The sequence below is a fragment of the Corythoichthys intestinalis genome, chromosome 2 (assembly GCF_030265065.1).
Source record: "Corythoichthys intestinalis isolate RoL2023-P3 chromosome 2, ASM3026506v1, whole genome shotgun sequence".
NCBI classification, from domain to species: Eukaryota; Metazoa; Chordata; class Actinopteri; order Syngnathiformes; family Syngnathidae; genus Corythoichthys; species Corythoichthys intestinalis.
This window is the reverse complement of record NC_080396.1, coordinates 46,618,776-46,638,090: the sequence shown is the minus strand read 5'-3', so window position 1 is coordinate 46,638,090 and position 19,315 is coordinate 46,618,776. Positions and strand designations below refer to the sequence as shown.

General features: G+C 37.2%; 2 protein-coding genes across 2 annotated transcripts; both read left to right on the top strand.

Moving 5' to 3' along the window:
* Positions 1 to 1,342: 1,342 nt before the first annotated feature.
* On the top strand, positions 1,343 to 3,645 carry LOC130905357 (saxiphilin-like). The gene is made up of 7 exons (XM_057818675.1): positions 1,343 to 1,485; positions 1,814 to 1,839; positions 2,444 to 2,568; positions 2,647 to 2,752; positions 2,836 to 2,960; positions 3,034 to 3,139; positions 3,503 to 3,645. The coding sequence occupies exons 1-7, from the start codon at positions 1,409 to 1,411 to the stop codon at positions 3,508 to 3,510; spliced, it is 573 nt and encodes a 190-aa protein (XP_057674658.1). The 5' UTR covers positions 1,343 to 1,408; the 3' UTR covers positions 3,511 to 3,645.
* A 2,812-nt stretch (positions 3,646 to 6,457) lies between these two features.
* hpxb (hemopexin b) lies at positions 6,458 to 17,650 on the top strand. Its single transcript, XM_057818665.1, has 10 exons — positions 6,458 to 6,589; positions 7,002 to 7,027; positions 10,550 to 10,633; positions 10,789 to 10,946; positions 11,032 to 11,185; positions 13,623 to 13,838; positions 13,918 to 14,010; positions 14,085 to 14,215; positions 16,673 to 16,820; positions 17,374 to 17,650. The coding sequence occupies exons 1-10, from the start codon at positions 6,534 to 6,536 to the stop codon at positions 17,598 to 17,600; spliced, it is 1,293 nt and encodes a 430-aa protein (XP_057674648.1). The 5' UTR covers positions 6,458 to 6,533; the 3' UTR covers positions 17,601 to 17,650.
* The last annotated feature ends 1,665 nt before the right edge of the window (positions 17,651 to 19,315 follow it).

The window sequence follows — 19,315 nt, the reverse complement described above, 5'->3', positions numbered from 1 at the left end:
CAGGTCGTGCTGAAAAATGACATCTTCATCTCCATAAAGCTTTTCAGCAGATGGAAGCATGAAGTGCTCCAAAATCTCCTGATAGCTAGCTGCATTAACCCTGCCCTTGATAAAACACAGTAGACCAACACCAGCAGCTGACATGGCACCCCAGACCATCAATGACTGTGGGTACTTGACACTGGACTTCAGGCATTTTGGCATTTCCTTCTCCCCAGTCTTCCTCCAAACTCTGGCACCTTGATTTCCGAATGACATACAAAATCTGCTTTCATCTGAAAAAAGTACTTTGGACCACTGTGCAGCAGTCCAGTGCTGCTTCTCTGTAGCCCAGGTCAGGCTCTTCTGCCGCTGTTTTAGGTTCAAAAGTGGCTTGACCTGAGGAATGCGGCACCTGTAGCCCATTACCAGCACATGCCTGTGCACGGTGGCTTTGGATGTTTCTACTCCAGACTCAGTCCACTGTTTCTGCATGTCCCCCAAGGTCTGGAATCGGCCCTTCTCCACAATCTTTCTCAGGGTGCGGTCACCTCTTCTGGTTGTGCAGCGTTTCCTGCAACAATTTTTCCTTCCCACAGACTTCAAACTGAGGTGCCTTGATACAGCACTTGGAGAACATCCTATTCGCTCAGAAATTTCTTTCTGTGTCTTAGCCTTTTGCTTGAGGGTGTCAATGATGGCCTTCTGGACAGCAGTCAGGTCGGCAGTCTTGCCCATGATTGCGGTTTTGACTAATGAACCAGGCTGGGAGTTTTTAAAAGCCTCAGGAATCTTTCGCAGGGGTTTTGAGTTAATTCGTTGATTCAGATGATTAGGTTAGTCGCTTCTTTAGAAACCTTTTCATGATATGCTAATTTTTTGAGATAGGGATTTTTGTTTTTTCTTGACTTTTTTTGCCCAAATCATCAATGTTAAAACAATAAAAGGCTTGAACTACCTCAGTTGTGTGTAATGAATCTAAAATATATGAAAGTCTAATGTTTATCAGTAAATTGCAGAAAATAATGAACTTTATCATATTATGCTATTTTTTCTTAGAAGGACCAGTATATGGACATTTTCCTCCTTATTTTATACACTGAGTTTGACCTGAAACACGAAGAAATGACACTTAACAAATATTTTCTGCATAACTAGCACGTAAAATCTGAAATTTTGAATATAGCCGAAACCGAACTTTTACCTTTTCAGTGGCACTTTTTTATTTAGTTTGGACCCAAGTAACACAAATAAAATGATTACAAGCCAGGAACAAAATTCTGTAACATGGTGTGATCAATTGCACAGTCATTGACCCAACCGCACAACAGACGGGAAAGTCATATTTTTTGTAAGAGGAGGCCCAACACATGCTAATGACTCCTGAGTCCTGCAAAGAGTATAAAAGCCCAACTTGGGGACATACAGTATGTTGACTAAATCACTCAACATGAAGCTGCTCACAACTCTTCTCTTGGGCTTTGTACTTTGCCTCGGTGCATCACTGTGAGTCATTTTTCTTTACTAAATTGAAATTCAAATTCTACAATGTCCTCATAATATGATGTATAATTTCAACATGATTGCTCGAATACTTTATTGACTTCATTTTTGTCATTCTGCAACTAACTTAACATTAACTAATTTACTTGCAGTCTTATTTTCTTTTAAATCTAAAAATGCAGTGAACATTGATTGCGTCTATATATTGGCGTTCTATTGATGAGTGTATTGACGGCTCGTGTAAAGTGTCTCATTATGTTATAACTTTTGGAGACTTTGGAACACAAATGTAACAATTGCAAATTATCTATTTTTTGTTCATCTTTGACAGGTCACTTGCCGATGTCGCTGGAGAAGGTGGGACATGTTTCATTCCAATTATTATTTTTTTTATTGTGGTGTGGGGATGCGGGGGCTGATTAAAAGGGATCATTGTTCCAATGTTTTTTTTTTATGTGATATTATCTTGTTATCTGATATCTATCAAATAACGGGTGCCATCACATGTGCATCTGGCTTTTTCTATGGGTGTTACGATCCACTTTATACATTTTCTGGGCAATAAAAAACAACACAAGTAATAGAAAAGTAATCAAATATGTTGTTGATGGCTTTTGTTTAGCAATCAAATTCCATGTTGAACTTATCCAAACATGTCCTTTGGACCTTGTATTATCATTTAGTCAATACCAGACAGAAACATAACCTTGGACTCCATAATCCTGTACGATGTTCTACTGCCAAAAACATCCACAAACTTTCTAATCTTTCCACATTCCACCCCTGATTTAAACCGTTCTGAAAATGTGCACCTCCTCTGAACATCCATGCAACTTTTTTTCATATCCCCCAAATTCCATCCTCTCCTAAAATTCCATATAAAATACAGGTATGAAATAGTTCAACCTGTCTTCCGATTAAGGCTATAATTTAACTCTTATATTTACAATTTAATCTTTAGCGCGTCCGAAAAGTCACTGTGAGTTGCACAGAGATGGTATACAGCTCACAAGTTCAGCGGGTGCTCCACTGGTAGGAGCGTTTGTTCCTCAGTGTGATGCCAATGGAGAGTATACTCCACGACAGGTAAATGCTAATCGGTTTGAGCCATTGCCTTTTATACTGTATATTATCTATGCGACTAAAACATATGGTTCATTTAAGTGCCACGGTTCCACTGGGCATTGTTGGTGTGTAGACACCCGAGGACAAGAAAGACCTGATACTAGAAGTCCTCCAGGGGCAACGAGCATCCAGTGTGAAAAAACAGGTGCTGTTAAAGCTCGATCTCTGATGACTCTGATACTGGTCTGTATTTTCATCCGGTGCATAATGGTGCGATGTAATTTCTAGACCCTCCTAAAAGCCATTGTGAGCGGCACAGAGACGGCGTGCAGACCACTAGTCCAGATGGTTTACCAATTTTGGGAGTCTTTGTACCTCAGTGTGACGATAACGGGCACTACATCCCTAAGCAGGTAAATGAAAGACAGTTTGAAACAATGCGTCATTTATTTTACATCTATATGACTAAAAATGATTGTGTTTAAGTGTCATGGTTCCACTGGGCATTGTTGGTGTGTGGACAGCCAAGGACAAGAAAGACCTGGCACTAGAAATCCTCCAGGTGCACCAGCTATCGACTGTGCAAGCACAGGTACCTAAAAAGCTTGGCCTTACTTCCGGATCTATGATGACATATAAAGCAGGGGTCTCCAAACCGGTCCTCAAGGGCCGCTTTGGGTCCTGGGTATTGTTCCAACCAACAAATTAGGTTTCTGCTTAAACAAGCAGCACCTGAGTGTAATCAGCGGAGTCTGATTACAATTGTAAGAAACCAGATTGGTGCAAAGGTGTATTCTTGTTTTGTTGGAATGAAATCCTGCACCCATTGCGGCCCTATGCGGGATATTTTGGAAACCACTGATAAAAAATATTGCCTTAACGTCAACATTTTACCTGTGAATTTATAATCCAAACCATACACTCATCCATTTTCAACACCACTTATCCCTGTCAGGGTCGTAAGATGCTGGAGCCACTCCCAGCTAACTTCGGGCGAGCTGCACGCCTGTCTGTTGACGGGCACAGACACAGACAGAAAACCATTAAGATAATTTCTCATTCAACTTAATGGTGAAATAAAAGCAAAGCAAATCCAAACTCATTGTGTTTTCTGAACATAATTTCCTTTTAAGTACTGAAGACTACAGTTTGTGTGGTTGTGTGCGTGTGTGTCGGGTGTATGAAGAGCACATTGCATACAGGTAGGTTCTCATCTCTCCTAATTTACCTTGTCCATTATTAATTGTTTAACCTTGCAAAAATTTTGACTGCTCCGTTTACAAACATTTCCATATTTGGCCCATTGATTAGCTACAAGTGTGTTTATACTGTGATCAGTAGTTGACAAAGTATGGCCCGCTTTTTAAAGTGCAAACATGCATTTACATTATCAAACGTCCTGGAATATTTTGTTGCATTAATTGAGAACCATGTTAGAACTATTTAAAAAAAAAAAATAAAACATATTTCTTTAATGTCTATTGAAATAATAGGGCCATTTAATTAATAAATGAAGTGCAAATCTTAAACAATCCTTCTTTAACTCAAATGTCATCTACAGTAAAAAGTAAAATTATGGCATAACAACAAACTAAACAACATAATGAGCAAGTAATGAAACAGCTGGACAAGTAACTGAAGCACAGAACATGAACTTTGAACATTAGTGACATCCATAGCAACGCAATGCATGCTGGGAGGCCTGAGGCACTACTTGCAACGCTACAATATGTTGGATGACAACACGAATGAATTCTACAGTGTTCCTCGCCCAAAATTGAAGTTTGGGAAGTCATTTGCATTGAAAGCTAGACAAAATTAGTATGGCATAATGAAGCTTAATTTGCACATATTGTTCAAAACTTTATAGTGTTTCATGTGCTCTATTGTGCAATCAAGTGGTTCTAAAGCCTAAGAGGTCAATAGCAATGTTCCCTCTAATTTTTCAAGCTCCCTGAGCACACTACTGATCACTGTGAGCAACATCAGATGTGTGCACTGTGGCCACACGTCACTCGAAAAGGAAAAAAATCTCTTAAACGAAGTTATTTCTTTTTTTCTTTGGCTTGATGTATGCATGTGTCACTGCCCGTTCGTTTCGCAATGACAAGGGGTTAGCATTTGCGTCTCTTAACTCCGCTGCACTGTTGTTAGCTTGCTAACCTGCACTGTGCGTACGGGCAGCGCACACATGCAAACACTGTCAGTTCTATGATTGGCTGCGTAGCGTAAGTGAACTGTATCACATTAATGGTTAGACACCTGTAGCCCATTGAGGTATGTTGCAAAATGGTAGAGAAAACAATATTATTGGTCTAATTAACTTGATTATATAACTACTAAGATTAGATTTTAATTAATACGTTGTTGTTGAAATTCATTTTGTGCGCTGCGTAGATTTTCTTGTGTGCTGAGTATGTGCAAGCTTGGAGGGAATATTGGTCAACAGCGTTGAGAATTCAGTCACAGTTTTTTTTAAACAAAATGACATGAATGTCCTTGCGTTCGTATTTGGAAAAAATGTAACAAGTTCTATTAGGATAATTTGTTATCAATATACAGTTAGAAATAATAGTATTCCTAAAGTGTTTGGCTTTAAAAAGTCTTTTTTTTTCGAGGGGGGGAGGGTTGGAAGTTGTGTTTGTGTGTGTGTGTGTGTGTGGGGGGGGGGGGGGTCGCTGTCTTTAAATGATATTTTCAAAAAGTCCAAAATCCCCCCAAAATTAGATAACAGACGATTGCCATTGCGTTTTGCGACCGCTGTATATACAGGGATCTACTGCATTCGTAGTGCACACACTTTTTGTGCTTTTCTATTTTTATTCTCAGTAACAAAGTATTTGGGGTTAAATTTTCACTTTGGATCAAATCGTTTTGAGTCGTTCACTATTTTTTATTTATCGTCTCTGAAAGGAGCTGTGGACTGTGAATTGAGGTATGAATCAAATCTTCGAAAGATTACTAACCCTTTTATAAATTGTTGACGAAGAATTTGGTCAAATGATTTAATGTAAATGAAAAACTGTAAAGAAACAATTTCATCTACAGTTATAGATGAATTTTAGTAAATAATTGGACAATTAAATATAATTCAAAGGATGAAAAAAAAAATAATGGCAATGATTAATCTCATGATTTAAATGGTTGCCATTCATTATCTAAATTATTCTAATTTAATTACTTTTGTATATTTTTATTTATTATTTTTGTAAAACGAGATATTTGACATTTAAAGACCTGTTACGAATTGAAATTCTATATTAATCTCTTAATGACCGGCCGTCCATTTTTAAATTAGGACGTGAGCATAAAAATTTGCCCACCTCTGTTATTGATCGTCATTTGTTTATTTTGTTTCAGCGCCTTCAATAACTTGGCCACCAGCACAGTTAATTTAACTTTAATGCTGTGTAACATGAGAGTTGTCTCATACAGTAGGGCCAATGCTGACTTTCATCCTCATTATTCTTCCTTAGTAATCCATGGCGTGAAGCAAAAACAAAAAGTTATGGTGGCTACTCTTATTGTCTAACTGCTTTTTTCCCACCCTAAAACAACTGAATATTCCAACCTCTGCTATAATTTTGTTTGCTTTTTCAATCGTGTGTATGAGTTTTTAGCCCTTTAACCCTTAAAGCAACCTGACACTTCAGCCATTCATCCAATGCCAAAAAACATTTTCTTTTCCCTCGAAGGGTTGTTGTGGATGGGAAACTGGGATATGTCCGCACCATTTGAATATTTTTTTTTTTTTTTTTTTATATATATAACATCATCCTACCCTCCATTTCCCACGTACGACATCACTAAGAAAAGCTCATTCACAAGGTACGTAACTAGCGTCACACCTTTATAAGTGGCGTGCCATATTTCTTGTTTGAGGAGACCCAACACATACTAATGACTAACATATGTAAACAGAGTCTTGCAAAGACAAAGAGTATAAAAGCCCAACTGGGTCACATATCTGAACTAAATCACTTAGCATGAAGCTGCTCACAACTCTCCTCTTGGGCCTCGTACTTGGCCTCGGTGCATCACTGTGAGTCATTTTTCTTTACTAAATTGAAATTCAAAATTTGCACTGTCGTAAAAATATGCTGTAAACCTTCAACATGATGGCTCTAATACTTTATTTACTTCCTTTAAGTCATTCTGCATGTATACTTAGCTAACTTAAACTAATGAAAACCAGTACAATCATATGGTTGCATTTTTTAAAGTTATCTACATTATTTGCAGTCTTATTTTGATTTTTGATGTAATTGTGTAGCGAATACTGGTTGCTTGTTTACTGGACATTAGTGTTTCAAAACGTTCAAAATGTGTTCAACTGAGCAAATATGAGTATGTTGATGACTCATGTAAAGTGTTGATACATTGTTTTAACTTGGAAATAAGGACTTTAAACACAAATGCAACAATTATCTGTTTTTTTTGTTTATCTTTGACAGACCACTTGCAGATGTAACTGGAGAAGGTGGGGCATGTTTTATTCCTCTTCTTTTGGGAGACTGATTAAATCCGATAATCGTTCCATTGTTATTGTAATATGTTGTTATCATGTTATCTGATACAGTATCTGTCAGGAAGTTATGATCCACTTACAGTTTTGCACAATTGCTAAAACCCAAAATCCAATTTACTACACCAAATGCGCAGATGTCTAAAGTAAACACATTTAATGAAACAAGCCCCAATTTGTCAATACCACAAACACTTTTCACATGAAAACTAAATTCACAAAACACAATCCTCCTTTCACATAAATTTAAACACATTTTGCATTGGTAAAACACAAGTTGCAAAAGGACTTCACTCATGTTCTCAAATTAAAGTTGATGTAATACAAAATGTTTGCCGCAGTCAACAAAACCTGTATGCAAAGAACACATCTGAATTCATTTGTTAAACACAGTGACTCAAAATTGTAGACACTTGACCCAAATGATGTGATCACATCTATAAAGGCAGTTCAGGGTGCAGTTTGCTGAAGGTTCCAAATGAACACAATTTGATTTTACTGCAGTTGTTTTGCAGACTGCTTTAAATTTCAGCAGTTTGTAAAATAATTTGTCACTGTGCACTACAAACTAGTCGTACCCATAGGTGGAGTTTGACTTTTGGGACAGGGGGGGGCACAACATGTTGATGACCCCAAAACGCAGTGTCAGCAATAAAATTAACTTACAAGAATATTTAAAATAATAAGTTGACAATGAGCGTTTTTTTTTGTGTCCCATCATTCTTGAGGGGAATTCTAAATCAGGCTGCTAAGGCAATACTTTTCCCCAAGATTGAATTTGGTACGCCCGCCGGTGTCATGCCAATGTAGTTACCCCAGTCAAAAATTGTATCCCCTGGGCGGAGCCATATGGAGGTAGATTTGTGTCTTTGTTATTCAATAAAAAAGTGACTTCAATAAACATAAAAAAGTTGCTTCAATCAAAATATATATTTTCAACCAAAAAAAGTCACTTCAATCAAAAAAAAAAAAAGTGTTTGAATGCAAAAATAAATTTGAAACTCAAAAAATGCATGTGACAGCTATTTTTCTTTGATTTTTGTTGTTGTTGGTTTTTTGTTGTTGTTTTTTGTTGATTTGTGTTTGGGCCACATAGGACATTTTTCTCTTTATTATTCAATCAAAAAATAAGTTGCTTCAAAAAAATATAGATTTTCAAAAAAAAAAATCACTTCAATCACAAAAAGAAAAAATTCGATCATAAAAAAAAGTTTTTGAAAACGAAAAAATATTTCAGATTGAAAAATTTGCATATGAATACTTAATTTTTCATTGAAAATGTTTTTTTTTTTTGATTGAAGCAATCCTTTTTGTGTTTGAGCCATATTATGATTAGAACATTTGTATCTAAATCATTCAATCCCCCAAAAAGTTGCTTCAATCAAAAAAACATTTTTTTCAATCAAAGAAAAGAATCATTTTAAAAAATATATTTTTCTGTATTATATGTATATATTTTAAATTATATGCTAACTGTCTAAGGTGCTCGAAAAATAACTTCGACCCATTATAATTTTTTTATGTTTTTTTTTTGCAGTTTTATTGCGTTACTATATATATATGTGTATATATATATATATATATATATATATATATATATATATATATATATATATATATATATATATATATATATATATATATATATATATGTATGTATATGTAGGAAAGTCAATTACATGCAGTGACACTTTTCAGCCACCGGGGGGGGCAGCCTGGCATTTGCTGTGTCATACAACCGCCATGCTCAATAAATTATATTTATTTATAAAATTCTCTTATTAATACTTAGAACTGTATATTACTCAGTTTTTATTCATTCATTTTATTATTTTTTTTTAAACTATATTTCTATTCTTGCTATATATTTTTTCTTTTTTTCGATAGTGTACTGATAGGGAGACGCTCCAATATTACTACTTTTTGTGAAATGACAACGAAAGGCATTTTGACTCTGTAATGTGCGTGTGCGTTCGAGTGTGAGAGTGTGCTCGTGCAAGTTTGTAGGCGTATGCGTGTCTGCTTGCCCGTGTGTGCGTACATACACATACTTTCACACATGTATGTGTGTGTACCAAGGGCCTACATACGGCGAATAAAAAAAACTTCACACGCTGAGCATATTTTCACTTAGTACTGTTGTGTGCGAGATAATCTCTGTTTGCATTGAGTTTGTAACTTGTTGCTGTTCAGTAGTGTACATTCAGTATTTTCTTTATTTTCATTCTCTTTTTTTTGACACATATCTAAAGGCTCAATTCTCTATGGAGATCTATTCCAAAACCATCTGTTAAAGTTCCAAAAATATGCAACGGCAGTTGTGAAACAAAGAACCTTCTCAAAAATTGATTATTGTGTTTTCAACTGTTTTGCTGTAGTGTGTAACGATTCGTATTGTGTTTACTTTTTCGAAAGCTTTGAGCTGCTCTTTAGGAGTAAAAGTTTTGTTTGTATAGCTCTAGGAAAGTATGTTGTGTTTAGAAATTGGGGGAAGTGGAGGAGACATTTGAGAGTTTTCGCATTGGAAAAAAACTAATAGATTTTCTATGCAATAAAAGGCACGACACAAGAAATACAAATATATCAAATATGTGGTTGGTGGTTTTAGGTTTGCAATCAAATTCAAAGTTTATCTTATCCAAATATGTACTTTTGGACCTTGTGTTGTGCACTTGAGCAATACTAGACTGGAACATTACCTTTGCTCCCAAATCCATCCCCAAGTATTTAATCACATTCTACTGCTGAAAACAGCCACAGGTTTTCTACCCCCTTCAACATTTCTCCTCTGATTCAAACCTTTCCCAAAATTTGCAACTCCTCTGTTCATCCAACTATTTTTCACATCCCCCCTTTTACTAGAACTCCCCTACACACACACACACATACACAAATACAACCCCCCCCCCACAAAAAAAAAAATCAACAACATTGGAAAATTTAGTGTTCTGCTTCTTCAAAACATATTGAGAACTATAGTTCACATTCCAATAATTCCCACATTCACCAAATTACACTTTTCTCATTCAAATCTTAAATGTCAATTTTGTCACTTTCAGGGACAGCGATTTCTGATCATCCCTACAGAGTTCTAAAAACATTTGAGGAAATAATCCTGATTTATACTATCATATTTCATACGAGAAAGAGATACTTGAAATATTTTCCACATTATTACATTGAACAAACACACACACACACACACACACAAAATTTGGTGTGCTGCTTTGCGGTTTTTCACTTATCGCGGCGGGTTCTGGTCCCCATTAACCGTGAAAAACGAGGGCTCACTGTACTACATTTTTTGACCAACTAAAATAATTCCAAGTTTCGCATTCCAGACGTCTCCTCTCATTTACACAGTTTTAGTTCAACTCCATTCTATTATTATCATTATTATTTAATATCTATTATTTTATTATTCCGTCTCTATTATCATATTAAATGTTTTCAAATATTTCACTTGATCTCATAAAGATGCAACTCTACCAGACCGATGTGATGGAATAGAGTTTGATGCAATCACTCCAGATGAGAAAGGAAACACGATCTTCTTTAAAGGTATGCCAAAGTTATATTTGCATTTATTAAAGTTTGTTTAAACATTGTGGACTTTTGTTTCGTTAAGATTAAATTATTTAACTTCTCTATCTTGTCAACTTGAACATTCATAAGGCCATTTTAATATTCCTGTGTGTATGATTAATTTCCCGTAGGTGACCACCTTTGGGTGGGTTTCCACGGTCCAGCTCAGCTCTCTAATGAGTTATTCAAGGAACTTGATGATGATCATCACATTGGCCATGTTGATGCAGCCTTTCGATTACACAACCCAGAGAATCAAGATGACCATGATCACGTTTATTTCTTCCTGGTATGAGCAGAACCTTTCATTGGTACAGTATGCCACTTTATGTTGATAGCTACATTGCGACAAATGTCATTATTTTTTGGTCCAGGATGACAAGGTGTTTAGCTACTATAATCAGACTCTTGAGAGCGGGTATCCAAAACCGATACAGGACGACTTCCCAGGAATCCCCTCTCACCTGGATGCAGCTGTGGAGTGTCCAAAAGGGGAGTGTGTGGCCAACTCAGTTCTGTTCTTCAAGGGTATGTTGATTTCAATATAAGGAAAAAATAAACAAAATCTGACACATATCAAATCAATCCATTATAGCTATATAGCAGGAAACGCCAGACTTTTTCCACTTGTAGGGCCACTTGTAGAAAAATCAAAGAATCCAAGGGCCAACTTTTTTTTTTTTTTTTGGACTGAAATGGCTGGCAGCGATCGTTTGCCAGTACCTAACTCAATGTGAGACTTCCCTGTTGAAATTGATTTGAATTCTATTACTGTCAATGACAGTAAATGAGTTGCTAAGGGTTGTTTAAAAAAATTGTTTGAGATATATCACGATATTACGTCACGCAATTCTCGCATCGATTCAAAATCTGTCTGAATTGATCCTTCCACTTGTGTTTTTGGTGGAAATAATTCAGTGGCTGCACTTCAACTCCCGTCCAGTAGTTGGCAGCGCGCAGCAGCATTGCCTTGTTGTCTACTGAAGTAACAACATTAGTCTAATCCAAGTAGAGATTTGTGTACGTCGCCCTCTAATGGTTGGCCGCCATTACAGAGGTGTTACACACCTACAGTATAGTTAGTTGGTCGGGGTACTTCCGGTCATTTTGCCCGGATTAGTCCTTTTATATATCTGAAATTTGGGCTCATTTTGGGTTTTATTGCAAAAACAGAGTCATGGAGTATTTAGAATCCTGCTCTTAAGTAGGTTATATATAATATATATATAATATATATATATATATATTATATATAAAGCAGGTTTGCACTAAAAAACAGAAAATGTTATAATGAAAGCCATATGTTGTTCAAACAAAAACATTTTTACATGAGTGCTGAATGAGATTTCAGGAATAAATTTATATAAATGTACTATTATGCATACGCAGAGATTGAGGGGCAGCAGACGGGGCAGTGCCGCCAAGTGGCCAAAAAATGTCATTGCAATTAATTGACTTTCCTATATATGAATTTTAAATAAAGACCTACCAAAAAACAAAAATGAATGAAATGAACAAGAATCCTGCAAAGTATTTCATAATGGGTCATATTATTTTTCAAACAGATCACGTCACTAGCACCTCAGAGACGGTGCTTTGCTTTGCTTGGAAAAAACTACACCTGAGGAGGAAGGATGGATATTTGGAATTTCTTTGTTTGATGTATACCCTCTCCCCCAAGACAAACTCCGCTTATATGCTTTTATGTTCATTTTGATTTGTTTTTTCTCAAGTAAAATACAAGTATCACAATAATCATCTTCAGGTGTAGTATCAGGATTATTCGGGATCTAATCAAATCGTGCCCGGCAGATATAAGGCATTACACACCCCAAATATTTACACTGCTGAAACAAATTTTGAAAAACAAAGAAAAAATTGTTAAAAAATAGTCCAGCGACTACCAAAAAGTCAAGAAAATCATAACCGACATCTCTCAATTTAGCAGAATGGATTAAAAAAAAAAAAAAAAAAACATTTATCTATGTTTCCTAGATTGATTTCAAACATGTTGTCAGGTTTTGACCCCATAGCTAAGAAAGTGGCACTGTTTAAGTGACAAACTCCATCTATTGTTCAAGCTGAGAAGTGCAATAGAATGTAGGCTGAACTCAAGCTTCTTGTGCGGTACATATTTAATAATTTTTTTATTAATGCTGTGGGCCAGTAAAAACTGGGAAGTCCGCTGCAGTTGGATGGCAGGCCATAGTGTAGACTCCACTGATTTATAGAGATAATGCTTCCGCCAATAGGATGACCATATCTAAATATCTTTACCCACCCTGACACATTGATTAGTTTTCTTAAAATAATCTTACAAAAATACCCAAATGCGGTTGAAAATGTGATTAATGTAAAGGTGTTGAATTTTACTACAAAAGTTGTTTTTGAGATATGAAAGTGTCTGCTAACTCAGAAATAATAGTAGGTGGGAATAATAAAACTGCACATCTCATGGTAAAAAGGACTTTGTATCAGAATCTCAGCAAAGTGAAATAGCATCAAAATCGTCATGTTTTATTTTTACATGTCTGCGAAAATACAAAATCACATTTTTTAACTGATGATAGGAGAGGGTTTTATTTAAAAAAAAAAAAAAAAAAAAAAGTATCACTTTCCCTTTTTCTATGGAGAAACTGATTCATAAGTTAGAAAGGCTTTCGAAATGATATGAAAATATATGTTAAAACTCATTCACTGACATTGATTGCCAGATGTCCTCACCTTTTGAACTGGCAGGCCTTCCTAGTTGAAATGATTGCATGTCAACGACAACCCATAAATTAATCAGATCATATAGATGATTGGCAGACAAACTACAATCTATTCTTGGCTTATGTCTCATTTAGCCTGAAATGTGCCATGTTTGAATGGGAAAATGAACAGTACTTAAGGTTAAAGTGTTTTCATGATATCATTCTCTACTCTCTCGGAAATGTGTTAATGACTCATGATGTCGTCACAGGTCATGATGTGCATGTATATGACATCGACACAAAGCTGGTCAAAATAAAGACGTGGTCTGATTTGCCTGTGTGCACATCTGTTTTGCGTTGGCTGGAGCACTACTACTGCTTCCACGGTCACAACTTCACCAGATTCAACCCGGTCTCAGGAGAGGTGAGTGTCGGTGCCTACCCAAAGGATGCCCGCAGATACTTCATGAAGTGTCCCGGCTTTGGTGAGCTTGTCAAATGTTCTTCTAATAGTATATTTGTATTTGCCAATCTGAATGTTTCCCTCTATGTGTGTGGTTTCAGGCCATGGAGGTGATTATAAAACCCCTAAATGCAGCGAAGTTAAATTAGATGCCATCACCACGGACGACGAAGGCAAAAAATACTTTTTTGCAGGTAAGCTTGCTTTTTCTTGAAAATGTTCTCAGAAATTTCAAGTTTCAGCAATGTTAGTTTTATTTACTGGAAAGGACCAATCTACATGCGTCTGGACAGTCACCGAGATGGTCTTCACGCCTTCCCAATTACAAGAGCGTGGAAGGAGATGATCAATGGGGTGGATGCTGTTTTCTCCTACACTGATAAAATCTACATGATTAAGGTTTGTCTCGTCAGAATCCCACTTGCACCGATTGAAAACTGTTATTGCCATACCTTATCAGTCTTCTAAAACATGTTAAACCATAAATGTTCAATCAACACATCTGGACTCATCCTGCTTGTAGAAGGAATGTCACTTTAAAATCGTATCTTATTGCTGTATTGCATGAATAGCAAATATTTAGGCCGCCAACAGGATTTAAAAAAAAAAAAAGAAAAAAGAAAAAAAAATGGTCATATACTGTACATCCACTGTACATCAGGGTATATCAGAAATGACAAACCAGAAATTAACTACCCCACAGGGGCTCACTATTTTATGCTCCTAGATCTACTTTTCTGTATGTTAAATAACCATATACAGTCATGTGAAAAAATTAGGACACCCCATTAAATATTCATTTCTTTATTAAGAAATATTCGCATATACAGTAAATGTCTAATCTTGTTATGTTCTATGTTCTAATCTTCTTTATCTCTGGAAAAGAAATTGATTTAATTGCAGGTAAACAACAAAAATGTCATTAAACCAAATATATCAACAAAATTGCATATTGTAACTGAGGAAAAAGTTAGGACACCCTCCCAACTAACAGCTAGCGCTCTTTGGTTGAGACGCTTCAGTGGTCACTTCAGTGAGACGCTTTTTGTAGCCATCTACCAGTATTTGACATCGATCTAAAGAAAGTTTACGCCACTCCTCAACGCAGAATACTTTCAAACAGTGACTGATTGTTGAAGTGACAGAAAACAGCATGGTGAGATCAAAGAAGCTGTCTGAGGCCTTCAGAAATAAGACTGTAGATGCTTATGAGTCTGGTAAGGCATTTCAAAAGATCTCAAAAGAATATAAAATCAGCCATTCCACTGTCCGGAAAATAGTTTACAAGTGAAGGACATTCAAAACAACTGCCATCATGCCCAGGTCTGGCCATCCAGCCAAGTTCGTCCCGAGAGCAGACCTCAGCGTGCTAAAAGAAGTCTCCAAAAACCCTAAAATGTCATCACGGTACCTACAGCAGGCTCCTGCTACTGTTGATGTGAAAGTGCATGCCTCTACAATCAGAAAGAGACTTCACAAGTTTAACATTCATGGGAGTTGTGCAAGGAGGAAACATTTGCTCTCCAAGAAGAACATGAAGGCCAGACTGAGGTTTGCCAGAGCATATGTAGACAAAGGCCAGGACTTCTGGAATAATGTTATTTGGACAGATGCATCTAAAATTGAATTATTTGGACATCAGAACAGAGGACATGTTTGGCGTAAACTCAATACAGCATTCCAGGAAAAGAATCCCATACCAACTTTGAAGCATTGAGGTGGAAGTGTCATGGTTTGGGGATGCTTTGCTGCAGCAGGACCTGGCCAGCTCACCATCATTGAATCCACCATGAATTCTATCGTGTATCAGAGGGTGCTTGAGGAACATGTGAGATCATCTGTGAAAAAATAAAAGCTGAATTGAAACTGGACCCTGCAACACGACAATGACCCAAAACATACAAGTAAATCCACTAAGGACTGGCTGAAAAGGAAGCGAGTCTTGAAATGGCCGATGAGACGAGATGAAAGTATTCTGCGTTGAGGAGTGGAGTAAACTTTCTTCAGACCGCTGTCAAAGACTTGTAGATGGCTACAAAAAGCGTCTCACTGAAGTTATTTCAGCAAAAGAGGATAACACTAGCTATTAGGTGGTAGGGTGTCCCAACGTTTTCCTCAGTTAGAATATGCATTTAAAAAAATATATTTTTTTGGGTTTAATAGGTAAAACGATATTATTTTTTGTTGTTTACCTGCTATTAAATCACTTTATTTCCCAGAGATACAGAAAAACAAGATCAGACATTGATATGTGAACATTTCCTAATAAAGAACTGGATATTTAATGGTGTGTCCTAATTTTTTCACATGACTGAATGTAGCACACACAACATAATTAACTATCAAAATTTTTAGCCCCGGCCCTCCCCAAAAAATTACAATCCACGTAATGAGCACCTCTGTTCTAGCTCAAAGCATCCTTAATGCTATTCTTTTTTTTTTTTTTTTTTTTACCATAGATGCATGTTGTCTTTTATTTGCAGTTGTACAGTTGTATTTATATATTTTTTTATTTGACTGTTTAATAATGCATATCAATTATTATTATTATTATTTATTTATTTATTCATTTATTTATTTATTTTAAACTTGACCAACTTCTTGGAAGCAAAACCACATTTAATTATTTTGGCATCAAGGGGTTAAACATTTTACCTTGAAATGGGCAGAGCATTTGTCATTGTTTATGTAGCAGAAAAATATAAATACACCAATTACCTCTTCTGAGGAATCCATGTTTTTTCCCTAACGTCCTGCCATTTAAAACAGAAGGAAATGTGTTTCTTGTTTGTGATACTATTGAAAAATACAAAGGAAAAAAATACATAATGAATGAGGTGAAATCTTCACATGCAGGAAGATCAAGTCTACATCTTTAAATCAGACGCACACAACACCCTCATCGAAGGCTACCCTAAATCCCTGAAGGAAGAGTTGGGTATCGAAGGACCTGTGAGTGCTACCTTTCTGTGCCCCAATGAACATACAGTTCACATAATCAAAGGTAAGTGCTTTGGATGTTAAAGGGCAGCTGAAGAACTTTTCGGATTTCGGTGTTATTTTACGAATATAAACTTTGGACACCAAAACCATGTCATTTTTAACGCGTAACTGCAAGGATAATTTGCGCTTTTTTAGTTCTTTTGCACTCCGTTAATAGTCCCTTCCCAAACCCGGAAGTGACGTAAATTCCAGAACGCAACACAAGATGATCCACAGCGAGCATAGCAGTAGCAATGTTATTTCCACCGAAAGCAACAATTCAGGATCGCTCTTTTGTGACGTGGATAGCGTGGTGCTCTTCGGGAATTGACGTCATCAGGTAGCGGCCGGCAGCAAGCTGCGTCACTCGTTGCTAAGGTGTTGCTATGGCAATAACTCTAAAACTACGTGGTCAATTTAAAAACTTTTTGGGTAATGTGAGTTTAGAGACAACGAGTGATGCATTCATTACAATTCAACCAAGTAAAACGCTCATTAATTGAAGTCTTCACCTGCCCTTTAAACTTACACTTAAGTCATACATTGGATTAACAAATCATGTCACTGTTTGTCAGGCGACAGGATTTTAGGCGTTGACCTCTCAGCTACACCAAGAGCAGTGACCACAGACTTTCCGCTGCCTATTTCAAACATTGATGCTGCTTTTTGCGATGATAATGGAGTCAATGTGTTCAAAGGCTCCACTTACTACCATTACGAGAGTGCCTTCACACTGTCTGTGAGTAGAATAGCCCCTTTTGCTGAAAATATTACCCCAGCGATGATGGGCTGTGAGGAGTAGATACCAAATTCAGCTCAATTTAGCCACATTGAATAAACATTTGTCACATACTCACTTGATTTTTGCTTCTGGTCATTTGTATTGTCAATATAAGAAATTTCCAATCCATTTTAACTGGGACATTAACTCCCAATTAAAATGGATTGGACGTCTATTGCCGTCAATGGCAGCGAAAGAGTTCGGGTATGTGAGTTACCAAGAGATTTAGTATAATGAAAAACAACTACAAAAAAGGAATAAATACAATTTTCAGAGCAAAATACAAACGGGCCACACTTATTTAGATTTGTCTTTTTCTTTTTTCAATTTATTACAATTTGAATTTATTTTTTGGAGTTCTATTTTAAATATTTTTTTATTTAGAATTATTTGTATATTGTTTTATTACTCATCACTTTTTTTTTTTTTAAATGTGCATTTTTTTTTAGAATTCTTTTATTTTTAATACTATTTAATTACTATTTACCATCAATTAATTCACTTCATGTAAAATAATAAATATATTTTTAATTTCGCTTTGCAAAATACAGTGGGGCAAATAAGTATTTAGTCAACCACTAATTGTGCAAGTTCTCCCACTTGAAAATATTAGAGAGGCCTGTAATTGTCAACATGGGTAAACCTCAACCATGAGAGACAGAATGTGGGGGGAAAAAAACAGAAAATCACATTGTTTGATTTTTAAAGAATTTATTTGCAAATCATGGTGGAAAATAAGTATTTGGTCAATACCAAAAGTTCATCTCAATACTTTGTTATGTAAATCCATCCATCCATCCATCCATCCATCCATCCATCCATCCATCCATCCATCCATCCATCATCTTCCGCTTGCTCCGGGGTCGGGTCGCGGGGGCAGCAGCTTTAACAGGGAAGCCCAGATTACCCTGTCCTCAGCCACTTCAACCAGCTCCTCCGGCAGGATCCCAAGGCGAGACAGTCTTTTCAGTTGTGTCCTGGGTCGTCCCCGGGGCCTCCCGCCGGTGGGACATGCCCGGAACACCTCTCCGGGGAGGCGTCCAGGAGGCATCCGCACCAGATGCCTGAGCCACCTCTGCTGGCTCCTCTCAACGCGGAGGAGTAGCGGCTCAACGCCGAGTCCCTCCCGGATGACCGAGCTTCTCACCCTATCTCTAAGGGAGAGCCCGGACACCCTGCGAAGGAAACTCATCTCGGCCGCTTGTATCCGCGATCTTGTTCTTTCAGTCACGACCCACAGCTCGTGACCATAGGTGAGAGTAGGAACGTAGATCGACTGGTAAATCGAGAGCTTTGCCTTTCGGCTCAGCTCCTTCAACACGACGGACCGGTACAGCGTCTGCATTACTGCATACGCTGCACCGAGCCGCATGTCGATATCTCGCTCCCTCCTACCCTCACTCGTGAACAAGACCCCAAGATACTTGAACTCCTCCACTTTGGGCAGGATCTCATCCCCGACCCGGAGCGGGCACTCCATCCTTTTCCGACTGAGGACCATGGTCTCGGATTTGGAGGTGCTGATCTTCATCCCAACTGCTTCACACTCGGCTGCGAACTGTTCCAGTGAGAGTTGGAGGTCACGGCTTGATGAAGCCACCAGTTGTTACGTACCCTTTGTTGGCAATAACGGAGGTGAAACGTTTTCTGTAACTCTTCACAAGCTTTTCACACACTGTTGCTGGTATTTTGTCCCATTCCTCCATGCAGATCTCCTCTAGAGCAGTGATGTTTTG